The sequence below is a fragment of the Oncorhynchus mykiss genome, chromosome 5 (assembly GCF_057628025.1).
Source record: "Oncorhynchus mykiss isolate SJ-2025 chromosome 5, ASM5762802v1, whole genome shotgun sequence".
Taxonomy (NCBI): Eukaryota; Metazoa; Chordata; class Actinopteri; order Salmoniformes; family Salmonidae; genus Oncorhynchus; species Oncorhynchus mykiss.
This window is the reverse complement of record NC_143026.1, coordinates 72139429-72166917: the sequence shown is the minus strand read 5'-3', so window position 1 is coordinate 72166917 and position 27489 is coordinate 72139429. Positions and strand designations below refer to the sequence as shown.

Sequence of the window (27489 nt, the reverse complement as noted above, 5' to 3'; positions counted from 1 at the left end):
CCCCTGCTCGTGCATCAGCATCCCTGGTCCAATCTAGCCATTGACTTTGTTAATGATCTCCCCTCCTCTGACGGTTTCACCACCATTTTCGTGGTTGTGGATAGATAGCCAAAATCCTGTCAGAACTCACGACATCACTCCTCCACTGGGTTGACCCCCTTCCAGTGAGTTCTGGGTTTTCAGCCTGCCCAGACTCCGTGGACCCGGGCCAGACCAAAGCTCCTGCAGTTGATGAGTGGTTCAGGCGCAGAGAAGAAGTGTGGAGCGATGCTCAAGTGAGACTCCAGCTCGCTGTCCACCGTCAAAAGAAGCAGGCAGACCGCCACCGCAGTGTGACCCTCGTGTACCAACCTGGGGATTGTGTCTGGCTCTCTACCAGGAAACTCCCACTCTGCCTGCGCTGCAAAAGCTGAGCACCTGGTTTGGGGAGCCGTTCAAGGTTCTTATAGGTTACAGCTTCCCAGTGACAACCGTATCTCAGCTTATTTTCATGTCTCCCTTTTCAGGCTGGTGGTCCTGATCCCCTAGCTGATGCTGTCCCCCACAACACCCCGGCACCCCTCCGCTGTCAGATCTCTATTGGACTCCCGACAACAGGGGGGTTGGCTCCAGTACCTGGTAGACTGGGAACGGATTTGTCCAGAGGAGCGGTGTTGGGTTCCGGTGGATGACATTCTGGATCACAACATCATCTGTGATTGCCGTCCCTCTGGTCCCTCATCATCATGCGGCTGAAGCCACGTATTGGGGGGGGGGGGGGGGTGGGGTACTGTCACGTCAACTTCCGCTCCCCCCTGCTGGCGTTCGAAGTCGCCGGTATACTAATGACCGGTCCTGGGATCCATAATTACGCACAACTGGGATCCATCATTACGCACACCTGGCATCAATCATTACACACACCTGCACATCATCATGAGGCATGAGTCAGTTGGTATGAGTACTCTGGTGGGCCATACAGAGAATTTTCCTTCTCCCCTTACTCGCACCCCTCTCCATGCCATCCTGCTGTGGGGCAACCAGTCAAATTCTCTCCAGGTTCTCATTGAAGCTGTGGCCGATGAGAGTTTCATGGACACTACCCTGGTGTCAGAGCTGGGCATCCCCACTCATCCCCTTTCCATTCCCATGGAAGTTAGGGTGCTGGATGTGCGCTCTGTAGACAGAGTCACCCACATTACTACTACTATCAACCTGCAAGTGTCAGGGAACCACAGTGAGTCTATGCAGTTCATGCTCATTAAGTCTCCTCAGGTTCCCATGGTATTGGGGTTTTCTTGCCTCCAGCAACACAATCCCCTTATCAACTGGACTGCTGGTGCTATCATGGGCTGGAAGCCGTTCTGCCACGGCCATTGCATAATGTCGGCGCAGCCTGCCCCAGGACGTCTTCCTGTGGGCTCAGAAGAAGCTTTGGACCTCTCTGCCGTACCAGGACCTCCGGGAGGTTTTCAGCAAGGCCTGGGCAACTTCACTTCCTCCACATCGACCCTATGACTGTGGGATTGACCTTCTCCCAGGGAACTACACCACCCCGGGGACAGCTGTATTCACTGTTGAGTCCAGAGACCCAGGCTATGGAGATGTACATCGAGGACTCGCTGGCTTCAGGGTGTATTCGTCCTTCTGCCTCACCACCGGCACAGGGTTCTTCCTTGTGTAGAAGAGGGACAAAACCCTAAACCCGTGCATTGACTACCAGGTCCTCAATGACATCATGATTAAGAACCATTTGAGCCACTCCAGGGGACCACCATTTTCTCTAAGTTGGACCTGCAGAAAGCCTACCATCTGGTGCGGATACGGGAAGGCGAAGAGTGGTAGACAGCCTTCAACACTGCTAGCGGACACTATGAATACCTAGTGATGGCATTCGGTCAGACCACTCCTGCTGTGTTCCAGGTCCTGGTTTTTGTCCCGGTTCTGGAAGGTGTTCTGCACACTCATTGGGTTGTCGGCCAGCCTGTTCTCCGGGTTTCAACCCCAGTTTAACGGCCAGTTGGAGCGAGCTAATCACGACCTGGAGTCGACTCTTCGTTGCCTCGTCTCTGCCAACCCCACCACCTGGAGCCAGCAACTTGTGTGGGTAGAATGCCACGCAACACCATCCCCTGCTCAGCCACTGGTCTCTCGCCTTTTGAGTGTTCGATGGGTTTTCAGCCACTGGTCTTCTCTGAGCAAGAGGAAGAGGTCAACATACCCTCGGCCCAGATGTTCATCCGCCACTGTCGCCGTACCTAGAAGAGAGCCCGGTCTGCTCTTCTTCAGACCACCTCCAGGTATCAACTACAAGCGGACCACCACCGAACCCCGGCTCCTCGTTATCATCTCAGGCAGAGGGTATGGCTGTCCACACGGGATCTGTCCCTCCGGGTGGAATCCCGCAAACTTTCATTTTATCGTCCCTTTCCCCATCTCTAAGATCTTTAGACCCTCTGCCGTTTGTCTTCTGTTGCCCCGCACCCTCCGTGTACATCCCCATTTTCATGTATCAAGGATTAAACCTCTGTCTCACAGCCCTCTGTCTCCTCTTTCCAGGTGGCATCCACTCCCCACTACTCTTACTAGAAGCCGCCGTTCAATACAGACAATGGGAAAGACGTCTGGTTGAATAAACAAAGACACAACATTCCCTGATGTCGCTCTGCGATTGAAGCTCATTTATTTTCCAGCGATTGGACATAAACCATCATGATACTAGGAAGAGGAGGCTGTGTAGCCGGTCTCTTTAGCCTAGCTTGGAGTCCCCCTTTCGTCCTCTTCTTGTCGGTTGTAGGAAATGATTGCACGAACATTCTGAGCAAACAAAGTCATAATTAACGCAAACATAGCAATAAAAAATAAAAACGTTGAGCAGAAACCAAAAAGACACACACCCTTCTCAGCACCACCATCTTAGACTGTGAAAGGGTGTGTGTGTGTGTGTGTGTGTGTGTGTGTGTGTGTGTGTGTGTGTGTGTATAATTTGTTTCACCTGCATTTTTATCTGCTGATCTCCTAAATAAAGCAAGGTGCAGTGTGGGAATGATATCCAGAGCAACACAATAGCATGATATCATTCACAATAGGATAATACCACTCAAAAACAAACAAAACTTTACCTACTTTACCTTCTATGACTGTATTTCAGTGTTTGTTTTGTTTCATATAGGTAACATCTAATTATGGTCCCCTGGAAAACACTTACCAACATTTTGTTAACTCCTCCCTGGATCTTTCAGTCGTTGTCATGTAAAAGTGACAGCTATTATACTCTAACTATAGAATTAGAATAATCATTCTATTTCCATGATTCCAACAGTTCACCAAGTGTTTTGATCTAAATTGCAAGTCAAATTGCAAACAATATGTGACCCGTTTCAGGAAACTAGGCGTATGTCGCTGGTCACTACTTCACAGAAGAGCCGTTTGAAAGTAAACTTTTTTTTAATCAAAAGGCATTTTTTGTGTGGCAGAAATGCCTTCTCAAACATGTGAACTTTCATGTGCCTTAATAACAAACTTGTATGTCATCTGTAAATACGAATACAATTGTTTAATTACAAGCCTAGTTGGTTTAGCCACAGAAAATGATTAGCCATGATTAGCTGAGATAATGAGTGGGCTGGACATGCCGAGAGATGAGTTCGGATTGGTCTGCCATATAGCACGCTTCTGTCTATTTGAGCTGGTTAGTATGTGTAGCAAATCCTGTCTAACGTAGCTTTTTTTTATATATATATATATATATATATATTGCTTAGTAGAACTGCATAAGTGTTGCTCTCCACTTTCTGGAGGACCAGAAATCAGTTTTGAAATCAGTGGAATTAGAGTATGATAGCTAAGGAGATGGTGAAAACACCTGTCTCCAGATTACATCTTCAAACTAAGGTCAACCATGGCGTTCGACAGGAGATGTGTCCATCCATGATGTAGATAGTCTAGCTAGCTACATTTTCAGATATGACACATTTCTAATTTGACAGAAAGTATTTTCATTTCAAGTTAAAGTGTACTGATAGCTAGCTAACTAACGTTTGCTAGCTGCCTCGCTATCTAACGTTACGCTATGATCTTATTATTCATATCTCAGAGCCATTTGCTTGACTAGATATAGCCTAATGTTAGCTAGCTAACATTGAACCTGGTTGGTTAGCTATCTGCAGATTCATGCAGGATAGTAAAATCAGGAGTTGGGATTATGGTTCATTGTTTACCTAGCTAGCTAGCTAGCTATATGTCTTAACAAAATACTCTAGTCTGAGAGTGGCAGAGTGCAGAATAACCAATGAATATATGAATGCTCAACACCCGTTGAATATGGCCGGTGTCAGTAAACGTCCGGCAAAAAAAGCATAAATTGTTGCCAGCAGCACAGTTACAGTCACCAACACTCTGGAAAACATGAAAACAACCTAACCAGCTCTGCTAGGGTGAGTAATGTTCAGTGAGCTGTTCTCTCATTTGAGTCTGGAAGTAGCTAGCAAGGTAGCCAATGTTAGCCAGTTAGCTTGGGTGCTTGACTGCCGTTGTGAGGTCAGAATGTTCGGATCTATCCTACTCCTCGGCCAAAGCATCTGGTATGCGCTCTGAACGCCCCGAGAGCGAAATGCTCTGAATTTACGAACTGACAATCTAACAGCACAGTTGCAGTCACCAATGCTCTGGATAACATGACAGCCTAACCAGCTCTGCTAGGGCGAGTAATGTTCAGTGAGCTGTTCTCTCATTTGAATCTGAAAGTAGCTAGCTAGGTAGCTTGGGTGCTTGACTGCTGTTAGTACAGAACACTCGGATCAACCGTTAAAGAGATGGGTTGGGCTAAAGCTTGGGTGTAGACAAAGAAAGGCTCGCCAGTAGTAGTACCAAAACATTCAAAGCAAAATGACTGTTCCTCAACTGTAGTGTATAATATACCATTTTGTAGCTCTGAGTCTCTACTTTTATCCAATGTAAAAAACACAATTTCCAATTTTGCTACATAAGACCGATTTGAGCCGGTCAGTCACATATTTGGTTTTAAATTAGGCTTATATTGTTTGCCCCATATTGTGCAGCCCTACGCGGCAGTGTGGAAATGACCTCAATTGATTGCAGGAAATATTTTTGGTTAAAGTTTTATTGAACAGTATAAAACAATCAAAATAGAGAACGCCCCATTGAAATCACTTGTTGTATGTATTGCCACCCCAGGGTCATGCACTACTCATAAAGCAAGTGTAAAACATTTATTATTCAGCCAATTTGTAAGTGTCTTTAGTTCTAGTTATTCATCACATCTTTCATAATATTACATTAGAGTTATTAAAAAGTATACAGAATGATCTCAATTGAACCCAAAACAAATCAGCAAAGAGCTGGAATGATAGCTAAAAAGAACAGCAGATGGACTGCTTCAAATAAGGATGTGTTGGGCAGCTTAAAGAAAATGCTATCGCTATAAGTACAAAAGAGTTTTAGAGGTTGCTCTTTTTCATTTAGGTTCAGATTGTTACAAAGTCATTTTCCTGTCTAATGCTTAGTATATGTGCAGTATACACACCACATCCACAAACAAGGGTCCTTTAAGTTAAAGCTAAACTAGGTACTTAAACACCTCAGTGGTGACTCTCACATTCTGTGGCTCTTTTGGGACAGTTAAAATGCATTGTTTTTTTAATGGACTTTTATTGTGTTTTGATGCACATATGATGCAATATAACCAGACCTGGGGATTTGACAATCTTCACTTAATGATGATGGCATTTTAATGATAGCTTAATGACACTCACCCCCCCGCCCATGTACTCACTAGGGCAACACCAAAACATTACAAACGAATGCCTCTACTCACAGACATTAGACTTACTTTGGGACCAATGCCACAGAGATGGATAAGGTAAAATGCTTAAGATGCTAGTTTGAGAGTTTGCTATAATTTTGTATCTGGGTATTTTGTTAATATTGTGTTGTGCTTTTGATATTATCTGGTCAATATGTGGTACTGTATTTCTAAATTCCACTTAAATTAATTTAAACTTGACAAATCAAAGAAAGACCAACTGGTGAATGTCTCTTCTTATGATGTTAAAAATCAATTCAACTATATTGGTTGCGTACTGTCACGCCCTGACCATAGTTTACTTTGTATTTTCTATGTTTTGATTGGTCAGGGTGTGATCTGAGTGGGCATTCTATGTTACATGTCTAGTTTGTCTAGTTCTATGTTCGGCCTGATATGGTTCTCAATCAGAGGCAGGTGTTTGTCATTGTCTCTGATTGGGAACCATATTTAGGTAGCCTGGGTTTCACTGTGTGTTTGTGGGTGATTGTTCCTGTCTATGTGTTTTCACCAGATAGGCTGTTTAGGTTTTCGTTACGTTTATTGTTTTTGTACTGATTCGTGTTTAACGTTTGTTCATTAAAACATGGATCGCAATCTACACGCTGCATTTTGGTCCGACTATCCTTCTCACCAAGAAAACCGTTACAGAATCACCCACCACCAACGGACCAAGCAGCGTGTCAACAGGCAGGAGCAGCGCGAGGAGAAGCGCAATAAGGATTTCTGGACATGGGAGGAAATCCTCGACGGGAGAGGACCCTGGGCTAAACCAGGGGAGTGTAGCCGCACTAAGGTGCAGCGGGAGAAGAAACAACAGGAACAGCCCAAGGAGGAGTACAGTATGGAGTATACTACTTGGGAGGAGATCGACAGGTGGGCGGCCGACCCAGGGAGAGTGCCGGAGCCCGCCTGGGATTCGCTGGAGCAGTGCGAGGAAGGTTACCGTAGAATGGAGGCGGTGAAAGCAGAGAGGCGCTGGTATGAGAAGGCAGCACGGCGACGCGGATGGAAGCCTGAGAGGCAGCCCCAAAAATTTCTTGGGGGGGGGCTAACAGGGAGTATGGCTATGCCAGGTAGGAGACCTGGGCAGACTCCCTGTGCTTACCGGGGGGCTAGAGAGACCGGACAGGCACCGTGTTATGCAGTGGTGCGCACGGTGTCTCCAGTGCGGGTGCATAGCCCGGTGCGGTATATTCCAGCTCCGCTGTCTGCCGGGCTAGATTGAGCGTTGAGCCTAATGCCATGAAGCCGGCTCTACGCAGCTGGTCCCCAGTGCGTCTCCTTGGGCCGGTTTACATGGCACCAGCCTTGCGCTCGGTGTCTCCGGTTCGCCTGCATAGTCCAGTGCGGGCTATTCCACCTCGCCGCACTGGCAGGGCGACCGTGAGTATTCAACCAGGTAAGGTTGGGCAGGCTCGGTGCTCAAGAGCTCCAGTGCGCCTGCACGGTCCGGTTTTTCCAGTACCACCTCCACACCCCAGTCCTCCGGTAGCAGCTCCCCGCACCAGGCTTCCTGTGCGTGTCCTCGGCCCAGTACCACCAGTGCCAGCACCACGCATCAGGCCTATAGTGCGCCTCGCCTGTCCAGCGCTGTCGGAGCCCTCCTCTCCAGCGCTGTCGGAGTCTCCCGCCTGTTTAGCGCTGTTAGAGCCTTCCTTCTCTACAGCGCTGCCGGAGTCTCCCGCCTGTTCAGAACTGCCAGTTAGCATAGAGCTGCCAGTTAGCATAGAGCTGCCAGTTAGCATAGAGCTGCCAGTCTGCAAGGAGCTGCCAGTCTGCAAGGAGCTGCCAGTCTGCAAGGAGCTGCCAGTCTGCAAGGAGCTGCCAGTCTGCAAGGAGCTGCCAGTCTGCAAGGAGCCGCCAGAGCTGCCTGTCTGCAGGATGCCGCCAAAGCTGCCAGTCTGCAAGGAGCCGCCAGAGCTGCCAGTCTGCAAGGAGCCGCCAGAGCTGCCAGTCTGCAAGGAGCCGCCAGAGCCGCCAGTCAGCATGGAGCAGCCAGGGCCGCCAGTCAGCATGGAGCAGCCAGGGCCGCCAGTCAGCATGGAGCAGCCAGGGCCGCCAGTCAGCATGGAGCAGCCAGTCAGCATGGAGCAGCCAGTCAGCATGGAGCAGCCAGAGCTGCCAGTCAGCATGGAGCAGCCAGTCAGCATGGAGCAGCCAGGGCCGCCAGTCAGCATGGAGCAGCCAGGGCCGCCAGTCAGCATGGAGCAGCCAGGGCCGCCAGTCAGCATGGAGCAGCCAGGGCCGCCAGTCAGCATGGAGCAGCCAGGGCCGCCAGTCAGCATGGAGCAGCCAGAGCTGCCAGTCAGCATGGAGCAGCCAGTCAGCATGGAGCAGCCAGAGCTGCCAGTCAGCATGGAGCAGCCAGTCAGCATGGAGCAGCCAGAGCTGCCAGTCATCATGGAGCAGCCAGTCAGCATGGAGCAGTCAGAGCTGTCAGTCGACCAGACTCTCCCAGATCTGCCAGTCGACCAGACTCTCCCAGATCTGCCAGTCGACCAGACTCTTCCAGATCTGCCAGTCGTCCAGACTCTTCCAGATCTGCCAGTCGTCCAGACTCTTCCAGATCTGCCAGTCGACCAGACTCTTCCAGATCTGCCAGTCGACCAGACTCTTCCAGATCTGCCAGTCGACCAGACTCTTCCAGATCTGCCAGTCGACCAGACTCTTCCAGATCTGCCAGTCGTCCAGACTCTTCCAGATCTGCCAGTCGTCCAGACTCTTCCAGATCTGCCAGTCATCCAGACTCTTCCAGATCTGCCAGTCGTCCAGATTCTCCCAGATCCGCCAGTCGACCAGATTCTCCCAGATCCGCCAGTCGACCAGATTCTCCCAGATCCGCCAGTCGACCAGATTCTCCCAGATCCGCCAGTCGACCAGATTCTCCCAGATCCGCCAGTCGACCAGATTCTCCCAGATCCGCCAGTCGACCAGATTCTCCCAGATCCGCCAGTCGACCAGATTCTTCCAGATCTGCTAGTCGACCAGGATCTGCTGAAACCGCCAGCCAGCCAGGTTCTGGTAGTTTCTACTACCTGCCTGGGCTTCCTCTCAGTGCTGAGCTTCTTCTCAGTGCTGAGCTTCCTCTCAGTGCTGAGCTACCCATCTGTCCCGAGTTACCTCTGTCCCGAGCTGTCCCTCTGTCCCATGTTATCATTGTGGTGGGTAACCTATTTAGGGACGTTTAGGAGGGGGATTAAAACTGTCATGGAGTGGGGTCCACGTCCAGCGCCAGAGCCGCCACCGCGGACAGATGCCCACCCAGACCCTCCCCTATAGGTTCAGGTTTTGCGGCCGGAGTCCGCACCTTGGGGGGGGGATACTGTCACGCCCTGACCATAGTTTACTTTGTATTTTCTATGTTTTGATTGGTCAGGGTGTGATCTGAGTGGGCATTCTATGTTACATGTCTAGTTTGTCTAGTTCTATGTTCGGCCTGATATGGTTCTCAATCAGAGGCAGGTGTTTGTCATTGTCTCTGATTGGGAACCATATTTAGGTAGCCTGGGTTTCACTGTGTGTTTGTGGGTGATTGTTCCTGTCTATGTGTTTTCACCAGATAGGCTGTTTAGGTTTTCGTTACGTTTATTGTTTTTGTACTGATTCGTGTTTAACGTTTGTTCATTAAAACATGGATCGCAATCTACACGCTGCATTTTGGTCCGACTATCCTTCTCACCAAGAAAACCGTTACACGTACACAGTTTTGCAGATGTTATCGTAGGTGCAGCGAAATGCTTATGATTCTAGCTCCAACAATGCAGCAACATCTAGCAATACAATAACAATACACACATAATGCAAAAGTTTAAAAAAGGATAAGAAATTAATATCAGAACGAGGTTCATAACAAGGTTATGACCCATAATATGTGATTGGTCAATTTCTGGAGCCCTGTGAGAAATGTCCTAAAAGCTGATTGGAAGAAAACAATACATGGTAAAGGTGGCATACACATTTACAAGATAAAAGCTAACCTAGCAATGATTTGAAAGATCAACTATGTAGAATTTATCATATCAAATTATAAAAAAGAGGTCAACACACAAGTTCTTACTTTGTCTTCAGCGGAAATGTTAACATAAAGGAAGCTATTTCTGTCTAACATAACGGAAGTTATCTCCAGGGATATGATTGCATGTTCTCACTTGTTTCCCCCATCCAGTTATATTCCTCTGTCCCCTGACAACTCTCTGCAGAGCTTCAGGGCTTTTTCACAGTGTGGCTACAGTACAGTGTTAACATGTGTTGTTGGCCTTCCTGCCTCAGGGCTACACAACCTGAAGGTAGCTCTGCTATACACTATGCTCTTAAGCTTATCACCTACACAGAGTGCACAAGGACCATTTGAAGAGGCAGGACACTTAGAACACCAGTTTTCCTCTAGTTTGCCTAGTTCAATCAACCACTAGTCAGTCTGGTTGCTTCATTCCAATTCCATCTTCAGGCCGGAGTCAATTGTAAATCCTAAACCAACAACAGGTAATAATCTTCCCCACCTCAGATTTAGAGCAATAGATTTAGGACCAGAGGGGCTCTCAGAGAGTCACATCAAATTCATGTGGGGTAAAGTAATTCTGCATTTGCTGAGGCTAAACTATGGTAATGTCTCAGAGGAAAAACAGGGGCCAATGGCCAGGAGGGAGAATGGGGCAGTTTAATTAGAGAGAAGTGAAAATAAGTAAATAATTAATTCATATTGTTGCCTCTGATAGTTCCACCTCCAACCTTCATGTCCACAGAGGAAAGACAACAGAAATGCCTGTGGTCAAGCTGCTGCTGTACAATGTATAGGAGTGTGTGTGTGTGTGTGTGTGTGTGTGTGTGTGTGTGTGTGTGTGTGTGTGTGTGTGTGTGTGTGTGTGTGTGTGTGTGTGTGTGTGTGTGTGTGTGTGTGTGTGTGTGTGTGTGTGTGTGTGTGTGTGGACTAAAAACAAACTAAATATAAATATAAAAATGTGTATAGTATGTGTAAACCTGAGTCAGTTAGACAGGGAATTTTTACTGGGATTAAATGTGTGTATATGTACACGTGTATATGTGTATATGTGTATATGTGTATGTGCATATGTGTATATATATATATATATATGTATTATTAAAAAATATATATATATTTCACCTTTATTTAACCAGGTAGGCAACTGCGACCTGGCCAAGATAAAGCAAAACAGTACGACACATTCAACAACACAGAGTTGTGTGTATATATATATCCCATTTATTGCCTTATATACACATATATACAGTGCCTTGCAAAAGTATTCGGCCCCCTTGAACTTTGCGACCTTTTGCCACATTTCAGGCTTCAAACATAAAGATATAAAACTGTATTTTTTTGTGAAGAATCAACAACAAGTGGGACACAATCATGAAGTGGAACGACATTTATTGGATATTTCAAACTTTTTTAACAAATCAAAAACTGAAAAAGTGGGCGTGCAAAATTATTCAGCCCCTTTACTTTCAGTGCAGCAAACTCTCTCCAGAAGTTCAGTGAGGATCTCTGAATGATCCAATGTTGACCTAAATGACTAATGATGATAAATACAATCCACCTGTGTGTAATCAAGTCTCCGTATAAATGCACCTGCACTGTGATAGTCTCAGAGGTCCGTTAAAAGCGCAGAGAGCATCATGAAGAACAAGGAACACACCAGGCAGGTCCGAGATACTGTTGTGAAGAAGTTTAAAGCCGGATTTGGATACACAAAGATTTCCCAAGCTTTAAACATCCCAAGGAGCACTGTGCAAGCGATAATATTGAAATGGAAGGAGTATCAGACCACTGCAAATCTACCAAGACCTGGCCGTTCCCCCTCTAAACTTTCAGCTCATACAAGGAGAAGACTGATCAGAGATGCAGCCAAGAGGCCCATGACCACTCTGGATGAACTGCAGAGATCTACAGCTGAGGTGGGAGACTCTGTCCATAGGACAACAATCAGTCATATATTGCACAAATCTGGCCTTTATGGAAGAGTGGCAAGAAGAAAGCCATTTCTTAAAGATATCCATAAAAAGTGTCTTAAAGTTTGCCACAAGCCACCTGGGAGACACACCAAACATGTGGAAGAATGTGCTCTGGTCAGATGAAACCAAAATTGAACTTTTTGGCAACAATGCAAAACGTTATGTTTGGCGTAAAAGCAACACAGCTGAACACACCATCCCCACTGTCAAACATGGTGGTGGCAGCATCATGGTTTGGGCCTGCTTTTCTTCAGCAGGGACAGGGAAGATGGTTAAAATTGATGGGAAGATGGATGGAGCCAAATACAGGACCATTCTGGAAGAAAACCTGATGGAGTCTGCAAAAGACCTGAGACTGGGACGGAGATTTGTCTTCCAACAAGACAATGATCCAAAACTTAAAGCAAAATCTACAATGGAATGGTTCAAAAATAAACATATCCAGGTGTTAGAATGGCCAAGTCAAAGTCCAGACCTGAATCCAATCGAGAATCTGTGGAAAGAACTGAAAACTGCTGTTCATAAATGCTCTCCATCCAACCTCACTGAGCTCGAGCTGTTTTGCAAGGAGGAATGGGGAAAAAGGTGGCGCTACAAAGTATTAACTTAAGGGGGCTGAATAATTTTGCACGCCCAATTTTTCAGTTTTTGATTTGTTAAAAAAGTTTGAAATATCCAATAAATGTCGTTCCACTTCATGATTGTGTCCCACTTGTTGTTGATTCTTCACAAAAAAATACAGTTTTATATCTTTATGTTCGAAGCCTGAAATGTGGCAAAAGGTCGCAAAGTTCAAGGGGGCCGAATACTTTTGCAAGGCACTGTACATATATATCCTTTTTGGGTGTATGTATGCATGTAAACTCAGCAAAAAAAAGAAATATCCCTTTTTCAGGTGCCTGTCTTTCAAAGATAATTTGTAAAAATCTAAATACACAGTAATCTTTGGAGGGAGTTGAAAGTCCGTGTTGCCCAGCAACAGCCCCAAAACATCACTGCTCTAGAGGAGATCTGCATGGAGGAATGGGCCAAAATACCAGCAACAGTGTGTGAAAAAAGACTTACAGAAAACGTTTGACCTCTGTCATTGCCAACAAAGGGTATATAACAAAGTATTGAGATAAACTTTTGTTATTGACCAAATACTTATTTTCCACCATAATTTGCAAATAAATTCATAAAAAATCCTACAATGTGATTTTCTGGATTTTCTTTCTAATTTTGTCTGTCATAGTTGAAGTGTACCTATGATGAAAATTACAGGCCTCTCTCATCTTTTTAAGTGGGAGAACTTGCACAATTGGTGGCTGACTAAATACTTTTTTGCCCCACTGTAACTTCACATATCTTCATTGTAAAGGGTTTAAACACTGTTTCCTATGCTTGTTCAATTAACCATCAACAATTAATGAACATGTGGAATGGTCATTAAGACACTAACAGCTTACAGACTGTAGGCAATTATGGTCACAGTTATGAAAACTTAGGACACAAAAGAGGCCTTTCTACTGACTCTGAAAAACACCAAAAGAAAGATGCCCAGGGTCCCTGCTCATCAGCATGAACGTGTCTTAGGCACGCTGCAAGGAGGCATGTGGACTGCAGATGTGACCAGGGCTATACATTGCAACGTCCGTACTGTGAGACGCCTAAGACAGTGCTACAGGGAGACAGGATGGACAGCTGATCGTCCTCGCAGTGGCAGACCACGTGTAACAACACCTGCACAGGATCGGTTTATCCGAACATCACACCTGCGGGACAGGTACAGGATGTCAACAACAACTGCCCGAGTTACACCAAGAAAGCACAACCCTTCCATCAGTGCTCAGAGTGTCCGCAATAGGCTGTGAGAGGCTGGACTGAGGGCTGAGGGCTGTTGTAAGGCAGGTCCTCACCAGGCATCACCGGCAACAACGTCGCCTATGGCACAGACCCACCGTCGCTGGACCAGACAGGACTTGCAAACAGTCCTCTTCACTGATGAGTCTGGGTTTTGTCTCACCAGGGGTGATGGTCGGATTCGCGTCTATTGTCGAAGGAATGAGCGTTACACCGAGGCCTGTACTCTGGAGCGGGATCAATTTGGAGGTGGAGGGTCCGTCATGGTTTGGGGCGGTGTGTCACAGCATCATCGGACTGAGCTTGTTGTCATTGCAGGCAATCTCAACGCTGTGCGTTACATGGAAGACATTCTTCTCCCTGATGTGGTTCCCTTCCTGCAGGCTCATCCTGACATGACCCTCCAGCATGACAATGCCATCAGCCATACTGCTCGTTCTGTGCTTGATTTCCTGCAAGACAGGAATGTCAGGGGTTCTACCATGGCCAGCGAAGAGCCCAGATCTCAATCCCATTGAGCATGTCTGGGACCTGTTGGATCGGAGTGTGAGGGCTAGGGCCATTCCCCCCAGAAATGTCCAGGATCTTGCAGGTGCCTTGGTGGAAGAGTGGGGTAACATCTCACAGTAAGAACTGGCAAATCTGGAGCGGTCCATGAGGAGGAGATGCACTGCAGTACTTAATGCAGCTGGTGGCCACACCAGATATTGACAGATACTTTTGATTTTGACCGCCGACTTTGTTCAGGGAAACATTATTCCATTTATGTTAGTCACATGTCTGTGGAACTTGTTCAGTTTATGTCTCAGTTGTTGAATCTTATGTTCATACAAATATTTACACATGTTTAGTTGCTGAAAATAAACGCAGTTGACAGTGAGAGGACGTTTATTTTTTTGCTGAGTTTGTATGGATATTTTTCCCCAAAAAATATATGGGGGATTGGAAATGCTGCAGACAATTACATTGATGAAAGCAACATTCTATCTGCAATATTAAAACTTGTCCACCCCTTAAAATTTTTTTAAAAAATGTAAAAAGATTTTCAAAACAAATCCAATTTAGATGAACTCCAATATCTATTGGGTGAAATACCACAGTGTGCTATCACAGCAGAAAGATTTGTGACCTGTTGCCACGAAAGAAAAAAACACAATTGTAAATACAACCCATATTTATTTTGTACTTTAACGATATTGCATATCGTTACAACACTGTATATAGACATAATATGACATTTAAAATGTCTTTATTATTTTGGAAGTGTGAAGTTTACTGTTTTGTTTATTATCTATTTCATATGTAAACATATGTTTCCCATTGCAATAAAGCGCCTTAAATTGAAATTGAATTGAGAGAAAGCGAGAGAGAATAAAGGGGAATATAAAGAGCTGGAGTAGGGGGCAAACACATTGAGAGAAGACATTGAGTTTGTTGCTCCCCTCCTTTGCATGGTAATGAGGTGAAGTTGTTCTAGCAGCAGTCAGCAGCACCTCAGAGTAAAATGAGGGTCAGTACACAGCCACTTGAGGGGAACAAATTCACAGCAGGGCGTTAGAGAAGCAGAAGGGGGCCTCAGCACTGTCTGACACAGAGCAGAGTAGAGTATCCCCAACCCTCCCCAGGCAGAGTGGATGAGAGGGGGATGAGAGGGTGGCAGAGTGGTGCGGTACTCATGCCAAGGCTGAGAATAGTGGTGACCTTCTGGAGGCTTCTCTTTCTCCCTCTCATTAAATGCATAACAAGACACCCGCATGTGTGAAGAAATTCCGATTTTCTATGCCTGTTGTGCTTTGTGAAACTGTCCAGAGCTGATCCACTTCCAAGATGTGGCTGAGCAGCATTACCTGGTGAACAGCGTATGTCTGCCTATTTCTGTCTGTCCCCCAGGGACAGACAGTCCAAAACAGCTGCTGCTCAAACCCCCTCTGGACACATCTCTAATACATACACAGCATGTGTGCCTTCTGTTACAGTAAACATCTTATTGAGATTAATTGAAAATTCACTGATATGCTCAATGTAATTTATTACCTTCTTTACCTTTGAAGCTTACATGCTAAGGGGCTTTTGTACTAATGGTGAGGTGATATCTTATAAATTAACATCAGTAAAAACAGGTGCCACATGGAGCTGTGGCAGTAGTTATCTTTACATTCATGTGCTGCATGTCAACATGTACTCTATTTTCTGCTGTATGCGTAGATGATCACAACCATGATTAATACCTAAACTGCTGCATGTATAACTCATGAGAGAGTGACTTGGGAAATGGAATGGAAATGAGATGGGAGCACAGCTGTAGAAAAGTTGATAGCTTGCATAGGCCTAGTTGTTGGGTGATAATGTGACAATACAAACATGGCAGCGGCCAGTGTCATTTCACTAACTTGCTTGTAGTCCTCAGATTCTTGACTGCATTGTTATTGAACTCAAACAGTGAGTCACCGGAGAAATCAAGCAGCAGTTCCATAATGTGTTTGACTGAGCTCCACACCGCTATCCCAGGTAAAGTATACACAGTGTGGTATTTGCTTGTCTATTAATCCCTATAAGCATCGTATGGTGGAAGAAAAGCCAATTTGAAGCTTGAATGCACATTCAATGCTCATTGGTTTAACACTGGAAAGGAACTAAGAAAGGAACGCTAGACACTGTGAACCAGGGATTGCCCTTAGGAAATATTATGTCCAGTGAAGTCCAGTGCAACCCCACATCCACTCTAGTGCATTGATGAGTCATAGACAAATGTGCACACCCACACACACGTACATTCATATCCATTGACAGGTTTCTAATGGCCATGACCTGTCACAGCAGCAGATACTGTAGATTTGAAGTTGTATTAGGTTGAGAAGGACTGGGAATGTCAGTGGAGTTCATGAATACTTTACACCTAAATCAAAACATTATCTTCGCGCTCCTAGGCAAAGCGCTGAAAATTACATATGGGATGAATTATCCAAAACACAACACTGTGTGCACCTACTTTCAATTTGCTTCACAACTCCAACCATGTGAATGCTGTTTGGTCATTTGGGGTGAGGAAAAGGATATTTGGTGTTCACGTATCCAACTATCCTCTGCATTAGATTTAGATATAAACCGTGGATAGAATAGTGTGAATCTGTGAACATATGCTATCCCATTTGAAAACTAATCCACTTATATCTGTAGGAGACATTAATAAATCAAAGAGAAAGCTTTTAAAGCTTTAACCCCCATGCATTATGCAACTCAAACATATGCAAATGCACTGCTGTGACACTCCATTGTAAGCATTGTTTCATTAAAAAGGCAATTAGGCATAATGAAGCTCACAACCCACTTAAAAATGAGGGTGTCCGACTGAATTTATATGGTCTCGCAATCACCTTGATGCAAGTAATAAACCATTCGCTTGGTGTGGGGTCCAGTTATCACTCAAAAGTAAATACTAATTTAAAGGCCCAATGCAGCCATTTTATCTCAGTATCAAAACATTTCTGGGTAGCAATTAAGTACCTTACTGTGATTATTTTCAATTAAAATGGTCAAAAAGAAACAAAAATAGAGAGAGCAATTTCTCAAGCAACAATTTTACAAGGATTGTCTGGGAGTGGTCTGAGTGGGGAGGGGAAAACTGAAAACTACCTGTTATTGGCAGAGGTTTGGAACTCTTTCTTTTTGGTCTATTAACTAGGCAGGCTAAAACTCCATCCCACCAAAACCGTCTGACATTTATTTTCAAACAGCTCTTACACTAAAATGGCATTATCTTAATTTTTTACAATTTCACAGTATTATTCCAACCTCATCATGCTCCCGAGTGGCGCAGCGGTCTAAGGCACTGCATCTCAGTTCTAAGAGGTGTCACTGTTGTCCCTGGTTTGAATCCAGGCTGCATCACATCTGGCTGTGATTGGGAGTCCCATAAGGCGGCACACAATTGGCCCAGGTTTGGCCGGGGGAGACCGTCATTGTAAATAAGAATTTGTTCTTAAATGACTTGCCTAGTTAAATAAAATAAAAAAATTGAGGAAAATCATGTTTCTGACTGCACTGGGCTTTTGAAACTACAAATTGTCAATATGTTCTGCGGCTTATCATCCCAATCCTTGGCTGTAGTTAGTAGAGAAAGAAGTGAGAGTAGCTTGGATGAGAGAGCCACACCAGGGGAAGAGATGAGACACATTGTGATGGCCATGAGTGACATTGCATGGAGGACGTGTACCTCCCAGATAGCAATGGCAGCCATTTGTTCATTAAAGCATCAAACATTCGTCCCATAGCAGCTGCCTATTTAAATAAATATGCAAATTACTACATTTCTATTCAAAGGCTTCTTTTGACTTCAACAAGGTTTCTAAATAACCCAAGGGACACAATTCTTTCCATGTGAATAGACCCACCTGTCAGCGACTTGAAATTAACATGTAAAAATTGTTTGAAGTTCCCACTTGTTCGGTGCTACTATCTTTCTCTCAGATATGGTGGTGAGGAGGAAGAGAGAGAACATCATCTTCACTTTAAAGGTTAATGCAATTATGCGATCAGTCCCCCCCTCTCCCCAAAAGCACAGCAGTCAACTAATAAAGAGCGTGGGGCTTTAATGCACACAGCCGTTTTAATGGCCTGTAGCAGTCATCATTTGGTAAACAGAGCTGGAAAATTCATCCAAACCGAACAACATAAATAACATGGCAACTGAATCAAATGGATGAGGAAATTGCTACAGCTTGGCAAAAGACAAGACGCTTCAGATAAAAATGCCTAAACCAATTATTGCCTCACTTGCATATAAATATTCAGGTGGCCCAGCAGCCTTTCTGGTTTTGTTTTGTTTTTCTACCCAGTCATCAGTTCAGTTCATGGAAAAGCTCTTGGAATAAATGTAAAAATATATCCCTTTCAAACACAGGAACAGTCTGAATGGGTAGAAATATTCGGTGTATTTGGTTCACAGCCAAGCCGTTAAGAGTGAAAGGTTGCTGGTTCGAATACCTGAGCTGACTAGGTGAAAAATCTGAGCAAGACACTTAACCCTAATTACTCCTGGAAGTTGCCTTGGATAAGAGTGTCTGCTAAATTACTCAAATGTAAATGTAAACTGACAGTACAAAACATTAAGAACACCTTCCTAATACTCAGTTGCACCCCCTTAATTTTTGCCCTCAGAACAGACTCAATTCGTCGGGGCATGGACTCTACGAGGTGTCGAAAGCATTCCACAGGGATGCTGGCCCATGTTGACCCCAATACTTCCCACAGCTTCCCAGAGTGTCAAGTGTGTTGGATGTCTTTTGGGTGGTGGACCGTTCTTGATACACACGGGAAACTGTTGAAAAATACAGCAGCATTGCCATTCTTGACACACTCAAACCGGTGCACCTGGCACCTGTTACCATACCCCCTTCAAAGGTAATTAAATATTTTGTCTTGCCCATTCACCCTCTGTATGGCACAAATACACAATCAATGTCTGGGGCGACAGGTAGCCTAGTAGTTAGAGCGTTGGACTTGTAACCAGAAGGTCTGCAAGATCGAATCTGTTGTTCTGCCCCTGAACAAGGCAGGTAATCCACTGTTCCTAGGCTGTCATTGAAAATAAGAGTTTGTTCTTAACTGACTTGCCTAGAGGTAACAAAATGTCTGAAGGCTGAAAAAATATTATTTAACCTGTCTCCTCCCCTTCATTTACACTGATTGAAGTGGATTTAAAAAGTGACATCGATAAGGGATTATAGCTTTCAAGTGGATTCACCTGGTCAGTCTATGTCATGGAAAAAGCAGGTGTTCCTAATGTTTCGTACACTCAGTGTAAATGTAGGTGTGCTCTGCACACAACCTTTGCCCTCAGAACACAGCCAAGCCATGGATATCAAAGCTCAACTACAACTCTCAGTACAGGGATGGATTACATGCCAGTGTAATGTAAAGCAGCCCAGGAACACCTGCTGTACATATCTAAGCAAACACAATTTGCTTGGTGGGTCTTGGCAGATATGTCTCAATTTCCCTCCCTACACATGCTCCCTCTGTGTGAGCAACCGCTGCTTTCACATTCAGGGGTAAACTGAGAAACAGCATGTTTCAAAAGACAGTGCTTTGATTTACTTTGCCTTTCCCAGCAGGCAATGTGACAATACAGCACAGCGATAATAATACAAGGATTTCTCTAATAAAAAATCAACCCACAGACTGCTGATATGCCAAATGATGAATAATGAACTACTGAATCAAAGCAAAAAAAGAAAATGACAAGTATTGAATACCACCACAGTCTATTGATTCATGAATATTTAATTACTTGCTGTGGCTATTCAAGGACAAATAGATGGCTGTAACATTAGGCCTAGGCCCTATTTTTTTAAATCTGCATTACAGTATATGGACTAAATAGAGGTTTATATTCAAATTATTTATACACTTTTTTATCTGCTCAAAACTTGTATTATGGTATTTATTTTATGGAAGACAGCATCCCACAGGACAAAAATTGGTTGAATCAACGTTATTTCCATGTCATTAAAAAAAATCTATGTGATGATGTTGAATCAACGTGGAGTAGTAAAGTGTCTTCTCCCATCACTTGCTCATCTTACAGGTGCTGGGATGCAGCAACCGGTGGTAATGGTGAAAGTGCAGACATCCAACATCTGTACAGGCATCTGTTAGCAGCCTCATCTGTGTCCTGCCACCGTGTTACCCAGACCCTTAGTAGGACAAAGGTACTTCAACAGTAATGACGCGTCCCCAACGTGCAGCCAGCCAGCCAGGGCAGGCAGGTCAGGAGGCTGAGGCTAGATAGAAAGGGAGCCAGGGAAGACCATAGTCATGTGGTGAGGATTTAACTACAGTAGACCAGGAGACCAGGATAATGGACAGCGACTCACTGCTGTGATTTTGATTCTGGCCAGCCTACATTACTAACATAAATCAACTGAGTAAAGAAACTATTCTCTATTATCATGGAAACAATCATATCTTCATTATGCATTATGCAACTACGAAGAAAAGGCAGAGAAGAAGCTGCATGCTCTTAATGGCATTTTAATGCTAATTGAATCAATTCTCCTCTTCTCTGGTTTCTGAGAGGAGTATTTTCATGATAGAATGCTAGTCACGTGAGGCCTTTGCTAGCTGCAGGTGTTGACACTGGAGTCGTTACTATCGATAATGATATGAGACATTAAAGACAGGTTGGTGTGTAACGATAAGCCACATGCTGGTTGGCATGCTGAGTGCTAGACATCTGAAGTGATTATTAAAGATGATGACACAGGCCCCCCAGTGACAGACTGAAGTGAGAGTGATGATAGAGTCTAGAGAGGGGAGTGAATTTGCCTCACACTAACACGGCAGCCATGTCTTGTTCACGTGATACGATACCGGTAAGGAGAGCCTCTGCTGTAGCAGTGACAAGCGTTAAGAACAGAATCATGCACACAATAATATACGCAGTATTATCACTATGTTTATATCAATTTCTGAGGGATTTGTAATATATATCTTAGATACTGTTATTGTTTACCTGGCTTTACAGTTTCAGCTTCCAATAACTCAGTTCCTATTAATCCTAGACCATTGTCAAGTCATTATCTGAAAACAAACAAAGCAACTTTTAAATGCTTTATCTATTCAATCTCCCTAACTCTCTCCCTGGTTGTGCTCTACCTGACACAAATACACATAAACCCACGCATGCAGACACACACCATATACAGTTGATGTCAGGTTGGAGTCATTAAAACTAGTTTTTCAACCACAAATGTCTAGTTAAAAATACTGGGGGCAGTATTGAGTAGCTTGGCTGAATAAGGTGCCCAGAGGTGCCCAGAGTAAACTGCCTGCTACTCAGTCCCAGTTGCGAATATATGCACATTATTAGTATATTTGGATAGAAAACACTCTGAAGTTTCTAAAACTGTTTGAATGATGTCTATGAGTATAACAGAACTCATATGGCAGGCAAAAATCTGAGAAAAAATCAAATCCAACCAGGAAGTGGGAAATCTGAGGTTGGTCGTTTTTCAACTTATTCCCTGTTGAAGATACAGTGGGATTTGGTCATGTTGCACTTCCTAAGGCTTCCACTAGATGTCAACAGTCTTTAGAACTTAGTTTGATGCTTCTACTGTAAAGTGGGGGAGAGGGGAATGAGTCAGAGGTCTGGCAGAATGCTTTGAGCTTGTGACGCTCGTTCACGTGAGAGACAGCTCTGTTCCATCGCAATTCTACAGACAAAGGACTTCTCCTGTTAGAACATTATTGAAGATTTATGTTAAAAACATCCTAAAGATTGATTCTATACATCGTTTGACATGTTTCTACTGACTGTAACTTTTTGACATTTCGTCTGCTCCTAGTGAATGCGCTTCGTGACTTTGGATTTGTTTACAAAACGCGCTAACAATAGTAGTGATTTGGACATAAATTATGGACATTATCGAACAAAACAAACATTTATTGTGGAACGGGGATTCCTGGGAGTGCATTCAGAGGAAGATCATCAAAGGTAAGTGAATATTTATAATGCTATTTCTGACTAATATTGACTGCACAATATGACGGATATCTTTTTGGCTTGTTTGGTCTCTGAGCGCCGTACTCAGATTATAGCATGGTTTGCTTTTTCCGTAAAGCTTTTTTGAAATCTGACACAGTGGTTGCATTAAGGAGAAGTGTATCTAAAGTTCCATGCATAACAGTTGTATTTTCATCAACATTTATGATGAGTATTTCTGTAAATTGATGTGGCTCTCTGCAAAATCATCGGATGTTTTTGGAACTACTGAACATGACTCGCCAATGTATACTGAGATTTTTTGATATAAATATGATTTTTATCGAACAAAACATATATGTATTGTGTAACATGAAGTCCTATGAGTGTCATCTGATGAAGATCATCAAAGGTTAGTGATTCATTTTATCTCTATTTCTGATTTTTGTGACTCCTCTCTTTGGCTGGAAAAATGGCTGTGTTTTTCTGTGACTTGGCTCTGACCTAACATAATCGATTGTGGTGCCTTCGCCGTAAAGCCTATTTGAAATAGGACACTGTGGTGGCATTAACAAGAAGTGTATCTTTAAAATGGTGTGAAATACTTCTATGTTTGAGGAATTTTAATTATGGGATTTCTGTTGTTTTGAATTTGGTGCCCTGGACTTTCACTGGCTGTTGTCATATCGATCCAGTTAGCGGGATCTCAGCCCTAAGAAGTTTTTAACAAACTATAGTTTTGTATCACAATTCCAGTTCACAAAATAGATGGCATCATGAGGGAGAAAAACTATGTGGATGGAAAATTACGTGGATATATTGAAGCAACATCTCAAGACATCAGTCAGGATGGTAAAGCTTGGTCGCAAATGGGTCTTCCAAATGGAAAATGATCCCAAGCAGACTTCCAAAGTTGTGGAAAAATGGCTTAAGGACAACAAAGTCAAGGTATTGGAGTGGCCATCACAAAGCTTTGACCTCAATCCTATAGAAAATTTGTGGGCAGAACTGAAAAAGCGTGTGCGAGCAAGAAGGCCTACAAACCTGACTCAGTTACACCAGCTCTGTCAGGAGGAATGGGCCAAAATTCACCCAACTTATTGTGGGAAGCTTGTGGAAGGCTACCCGAAACGTTTGACCCAAGTTAAAAAATTTAAAGGCAATGCTACCAAATACTAATTGAGTGTATGTAAACTTCTGACACACTGGGAATGCAATGAATGAAATAAAAGCTGAAATAAATATTTCTCTCTACTATTATTCTGACATTTCACATTCTTAAAATAATATGGCGATCCTAACAGACCTAAGACAGGGAATTTTTAATAGGATTAAATGTCAGGAATTGTGAAAAACAGTTTAAATGTATTTGGCTAAGGTGTATTTAAACTTCCGACTTCAACTGTATATTATCAACACAGAGGCCCTCTGAGGACTTTGTGCACTCATTAGACCTTCAAATATGGCGCAAGATACCACAGCATCTAAAGAGGAAACATAAGAGGGAATACAGAGAAGCTCCTATTAAGAAGGATTTACTGCCAGTTCCACTGCGTTTTTTCATTGTTCTCCACTAATCAGGGACTGACTTAGACCTGGGACACCAGGTGTGTGCAATGAATTATCAGGTAGAACAGAAAATAAGAGTTGAATACCCATGGTGTAGAGGATGGGGTGTTCTGTGGTCACTCTCTGAGCTGTGACAGTCATGACTTATTCATTCACCTCATACTGATCCAGGATCATCTGCAGAGAGAGGGTACATTACACTCACTCACCAATACTGGGGTATCCAGGGGTGGAGGGGTCTCCCCCAGGATTCAGGGTGACCCCAAATGCTTTGTGCCACAGACTCTGGTCACGGGGGCCGTCACAAGGGTCCATGTAGAGGAGTACACCCCCGAAACCCATCTCTGCCAGGAAGGAAATCTGTGGAGAGAAATATACACAGCAGTCTTATAAAATGGTTCTATTCTACAATAGACAGAGGCAATAATAGAGAGAAACAGATTCAGTCACATACAGAAAACATATTGACTATTATTCCTCCACACAGGCTAACCCATATTCTTAGCTTCTCAATACTGTATATTCCTCCACACAGGCTAAAACATATCCTTAGCATCTCAATACTGTATCGCATTGACACCAAGATAGTTTTGACAGATACAGACATTTCCATGCACATCAATGTGGACTGTGCCCTAGAGATGGAGCTATAACACTGAAATGCATAGATCACATAACCCGGATGCTGGAGGAGAGTGGCACATTACTGTAAGGGAGCAGGTATGTGGAAATGTATTTTAAACCAGAGGTCATCTGTGACATTTGATGTACAGAAGGAATAACAGTAATACCCAGAATAAATTATTCACTAGGACACGTGCACATACTCATGTGGACGTATCAGAAATATTTTTGCTATTTTCACAGCAGGAATTATGAGCGCAATAGCTGGCGGTGGGGCATAAGGGCTAGGTTTTGATGAATAAATAAATTGTATGTGTGACAAGAGCTTGGCCACTCACTGGCCGATCAACGCGTTTCATGGCTTAATACTGCAAGCCTTTGTCTCAAGCTCTGTAGGTTATTGACGGCCATTGCATTGTCATCAACTCCAATACGGCAGGGGGCACAAAATATTATTGTCCTAGTATATTGTGGATTGATACAATACAGTTTATTAAATAGCATTGGCAACAGCAAGGACAAATAACAACAGTAAAAAAAACGATGTTTGCTCAATATGTTTGGAGTGTTGACAGTCAACATAGTTGCAATTGGATCAATGAGGATAGGCCTATACATGTCTTTACGCATTGCACTTCTCCTCAAATAAAAAATACTAGGTTCCTGTAAATGTAATTGGATATGTGATGTACGTTCTCAATAAGCAGGATATACATTTGAAAACTGAAGTTTACATACACCTTAGCCAAATACATTTAAACTCAGTTTTTCACAATTCCTGACATTTAATCCAAGTAAAAATACCCTGTCTTTGGTCAGTTAGGATCACCACTTTATTTTAAGAATGTGAAATGTCAGAATAATAGTAGAGAGAAGGATTTATTTCAGCTTTTATTTCTTTCGTCACATTCCCAGTGGGTCAGAAGTTTACATACACTCAATTAGTATTTGGTAGCATTGCCTTTAAATTATTTAACTTGGGTCAAATGTTTTGGGTAGCCTTCCACAAGCTTCCCAAAATAAGTTGGGTGAATTTTGACAGAGCTGGTGTAACTGAGTCAGATTTGTAGGTCTCCTTGCTCGCACACGCTCTTTCAGTTCTGACCACAAATGTTCAATGGGATTGAGGTCAGGGCTTTGTGATGGCCACTCCAATACCTTGACTTTGTTGTCCTTAAGCCATGTTGCCACAACTTTGGAAGTCTGCTTGGGGTCATTGTCCATTTGGAAGATTCATTTGCAAGCAAGCTTTAACTTCCTGACTGATGTCTTGCGATGTTGCTTCAATATATCCACATAATTGTCCTCCCTCATGATGCCAACTATTTTGTGGAGTCCACCAGTCTGTCCTGCAGCAAAGCACCCCCAAAACATTATGCTGCCACACGGTTGGGATGATGTGCTTCAGCTTGCAAGCCTCCCCCTTTTGCCTTCAAACATAACAATGGTCATTATGGCCAAACAGTTCTATTTTTGTTTCATCAGACCAGAGGACATTTCTCCAAAAAGTACGATCCATGTTCAGTTGCAAACCGTAGTCTGGCTTTTTGTATGGTGGTTTTGGAGCAGTGGCTTCTTCCTTGCTGAGCGGCCTTTCAGGTTATGTCGATATAGGACTCGTTTTACTGTGGCTTATATATACTTTTGTACCTGTTTCCTCCAGCATCTTCACAAGGTCCTTTCTGTTGTTCTGGGATTGATTTGCACTTTTCGCACCAAAGTACGTTCATCTCTAGGAGACAGAACATGTCTCCTTCCTGAGCGGTATGACGGCTGCGTGGTCCCATGGTGTTTATACTTGCGTACTATTGTTTGTACAGATGAACGTGGTACCTTCAGGCTTTTGGAAATTGCTCCCAAGGATGAACCAGACCTGTGGAGGTCTACAATTTTTCTTTTGATTTTCCCATGATGTCAAGAAAGAGGCACTGAGTTTGAAGGTAGGCCTTGAAATACATCCACAGGTAAACCTCCAAACGACTCAAATGATGTAAATTAGCCTATCAGAAGCTTCTAAAGCCATTACACTATTTTCTGGAGTTTTCCAAGCTGTTTAAGGCACAGTCAACTTAGTGTATGTAAACTTCTGACCCACTGGAATTGTGATGCAGTGAATTATAAGAGAAATAATCTGTCTGTAAACAATTGTTGGAAAAATGACTTGTGTCATGCACAATGTAGACATCCTAACCGACTTGCCAAAACTATAGTTTGTTAACAAAAAATGTGTGGAGTGGTTGAAAAACAAGTTTTAATGACTCCAACCTAAGTTTATGTAAACTTCTGACTTCAACTGTAGCCTAGGCCTACCATTATCCGTTCATATAGCGTTATAGGACTGAATCATTTGAATATGTTTGGTGGATCCAGTCTTTTGTAACCGGACAAGACTTTCTCTTTTGAAATGTGGATGGATAATAGCCGAATGGGGTGTGCATTGCAGGTAAGCCTATGTGAATTGAGAATAATGCAAAAGCATGAAGGCAAAAGCCTCAGAAGTAGAATCATTTAGAACCTTATGGATAGGCTACTTGGCTAATGCATGGCCAGGATTAGAAAGATACTCGAAGCATTGCTGTTGAACAGCATTGCTCATGCACATCCAAAATAATACATTACATAGATATAAAGGGGATGTCTGCTCACTGTTTTGCTGCTCCCAAACACTAACTTTTAATAAAGCTTTGGTGATTAAGATTTATTTCTAAGCGGTCTCACGAGCAAAACCCTTTATTGATAGTCTTGACTACTTGGGCAGAACAAAATAAAAGTTTTAATTGAGATGAGGGGAGGCTTGGTTTTTAATGAAATGAAACGAAATGGAAAAAAACATTCATTTTATTATGTTTCTAAATAGGAGGTTTACGGGCACAAAAAGCACATCTCTCCTGTTCCATGCGCATATGGCACTATGAGTCATGACTGAATAGGATACGCTTCTGTGGTCAAAATCCATGCCATAACCAACCGTGTTACTGCTAACACCAGCTTTGTTTGGTCTTAAATATCCCCACCAGCTCTGCCTGAACTTGGCACTTTGGCACATGTTTTTAAGGACACACCTCAGATATTGCAACCCCTTCCACCTCAGTGCAAGCAAGCATATATAAGACAGGTAAATAACCAATCCTGGCGCAAGGGTAGTACAGTGCTGTCTTTAACAGGTTGAAATTGCCAATGAGCGTGCATT

General features: G+C 43.7%; 1 protein-coding gene across 2 annotated transcripts in view; it reads right to left on the bottom strand.

The window, feature by feature from the left end:
- The window catches only part of naaladl2 (N-acetylated alpha-linked acidic dipeptidase like 2), a 336716-nt gene that overhangs the window by 124678 nt on the left and 184549 nt on the right, over nt 1–27489 (bottom strand). For both annotated transcript variants that reach the window (XM_090235787.1, XM_021604123.3), the window contains exon 5: nt 23885–24035. In XM_090235787.1, the coding sequence (XP_090091913.1) occupies nt 23885–24035 (151 nt within the window). The remainder of the gene's footprint in view (nt 1–23884; nt 24036–27489) is intronic.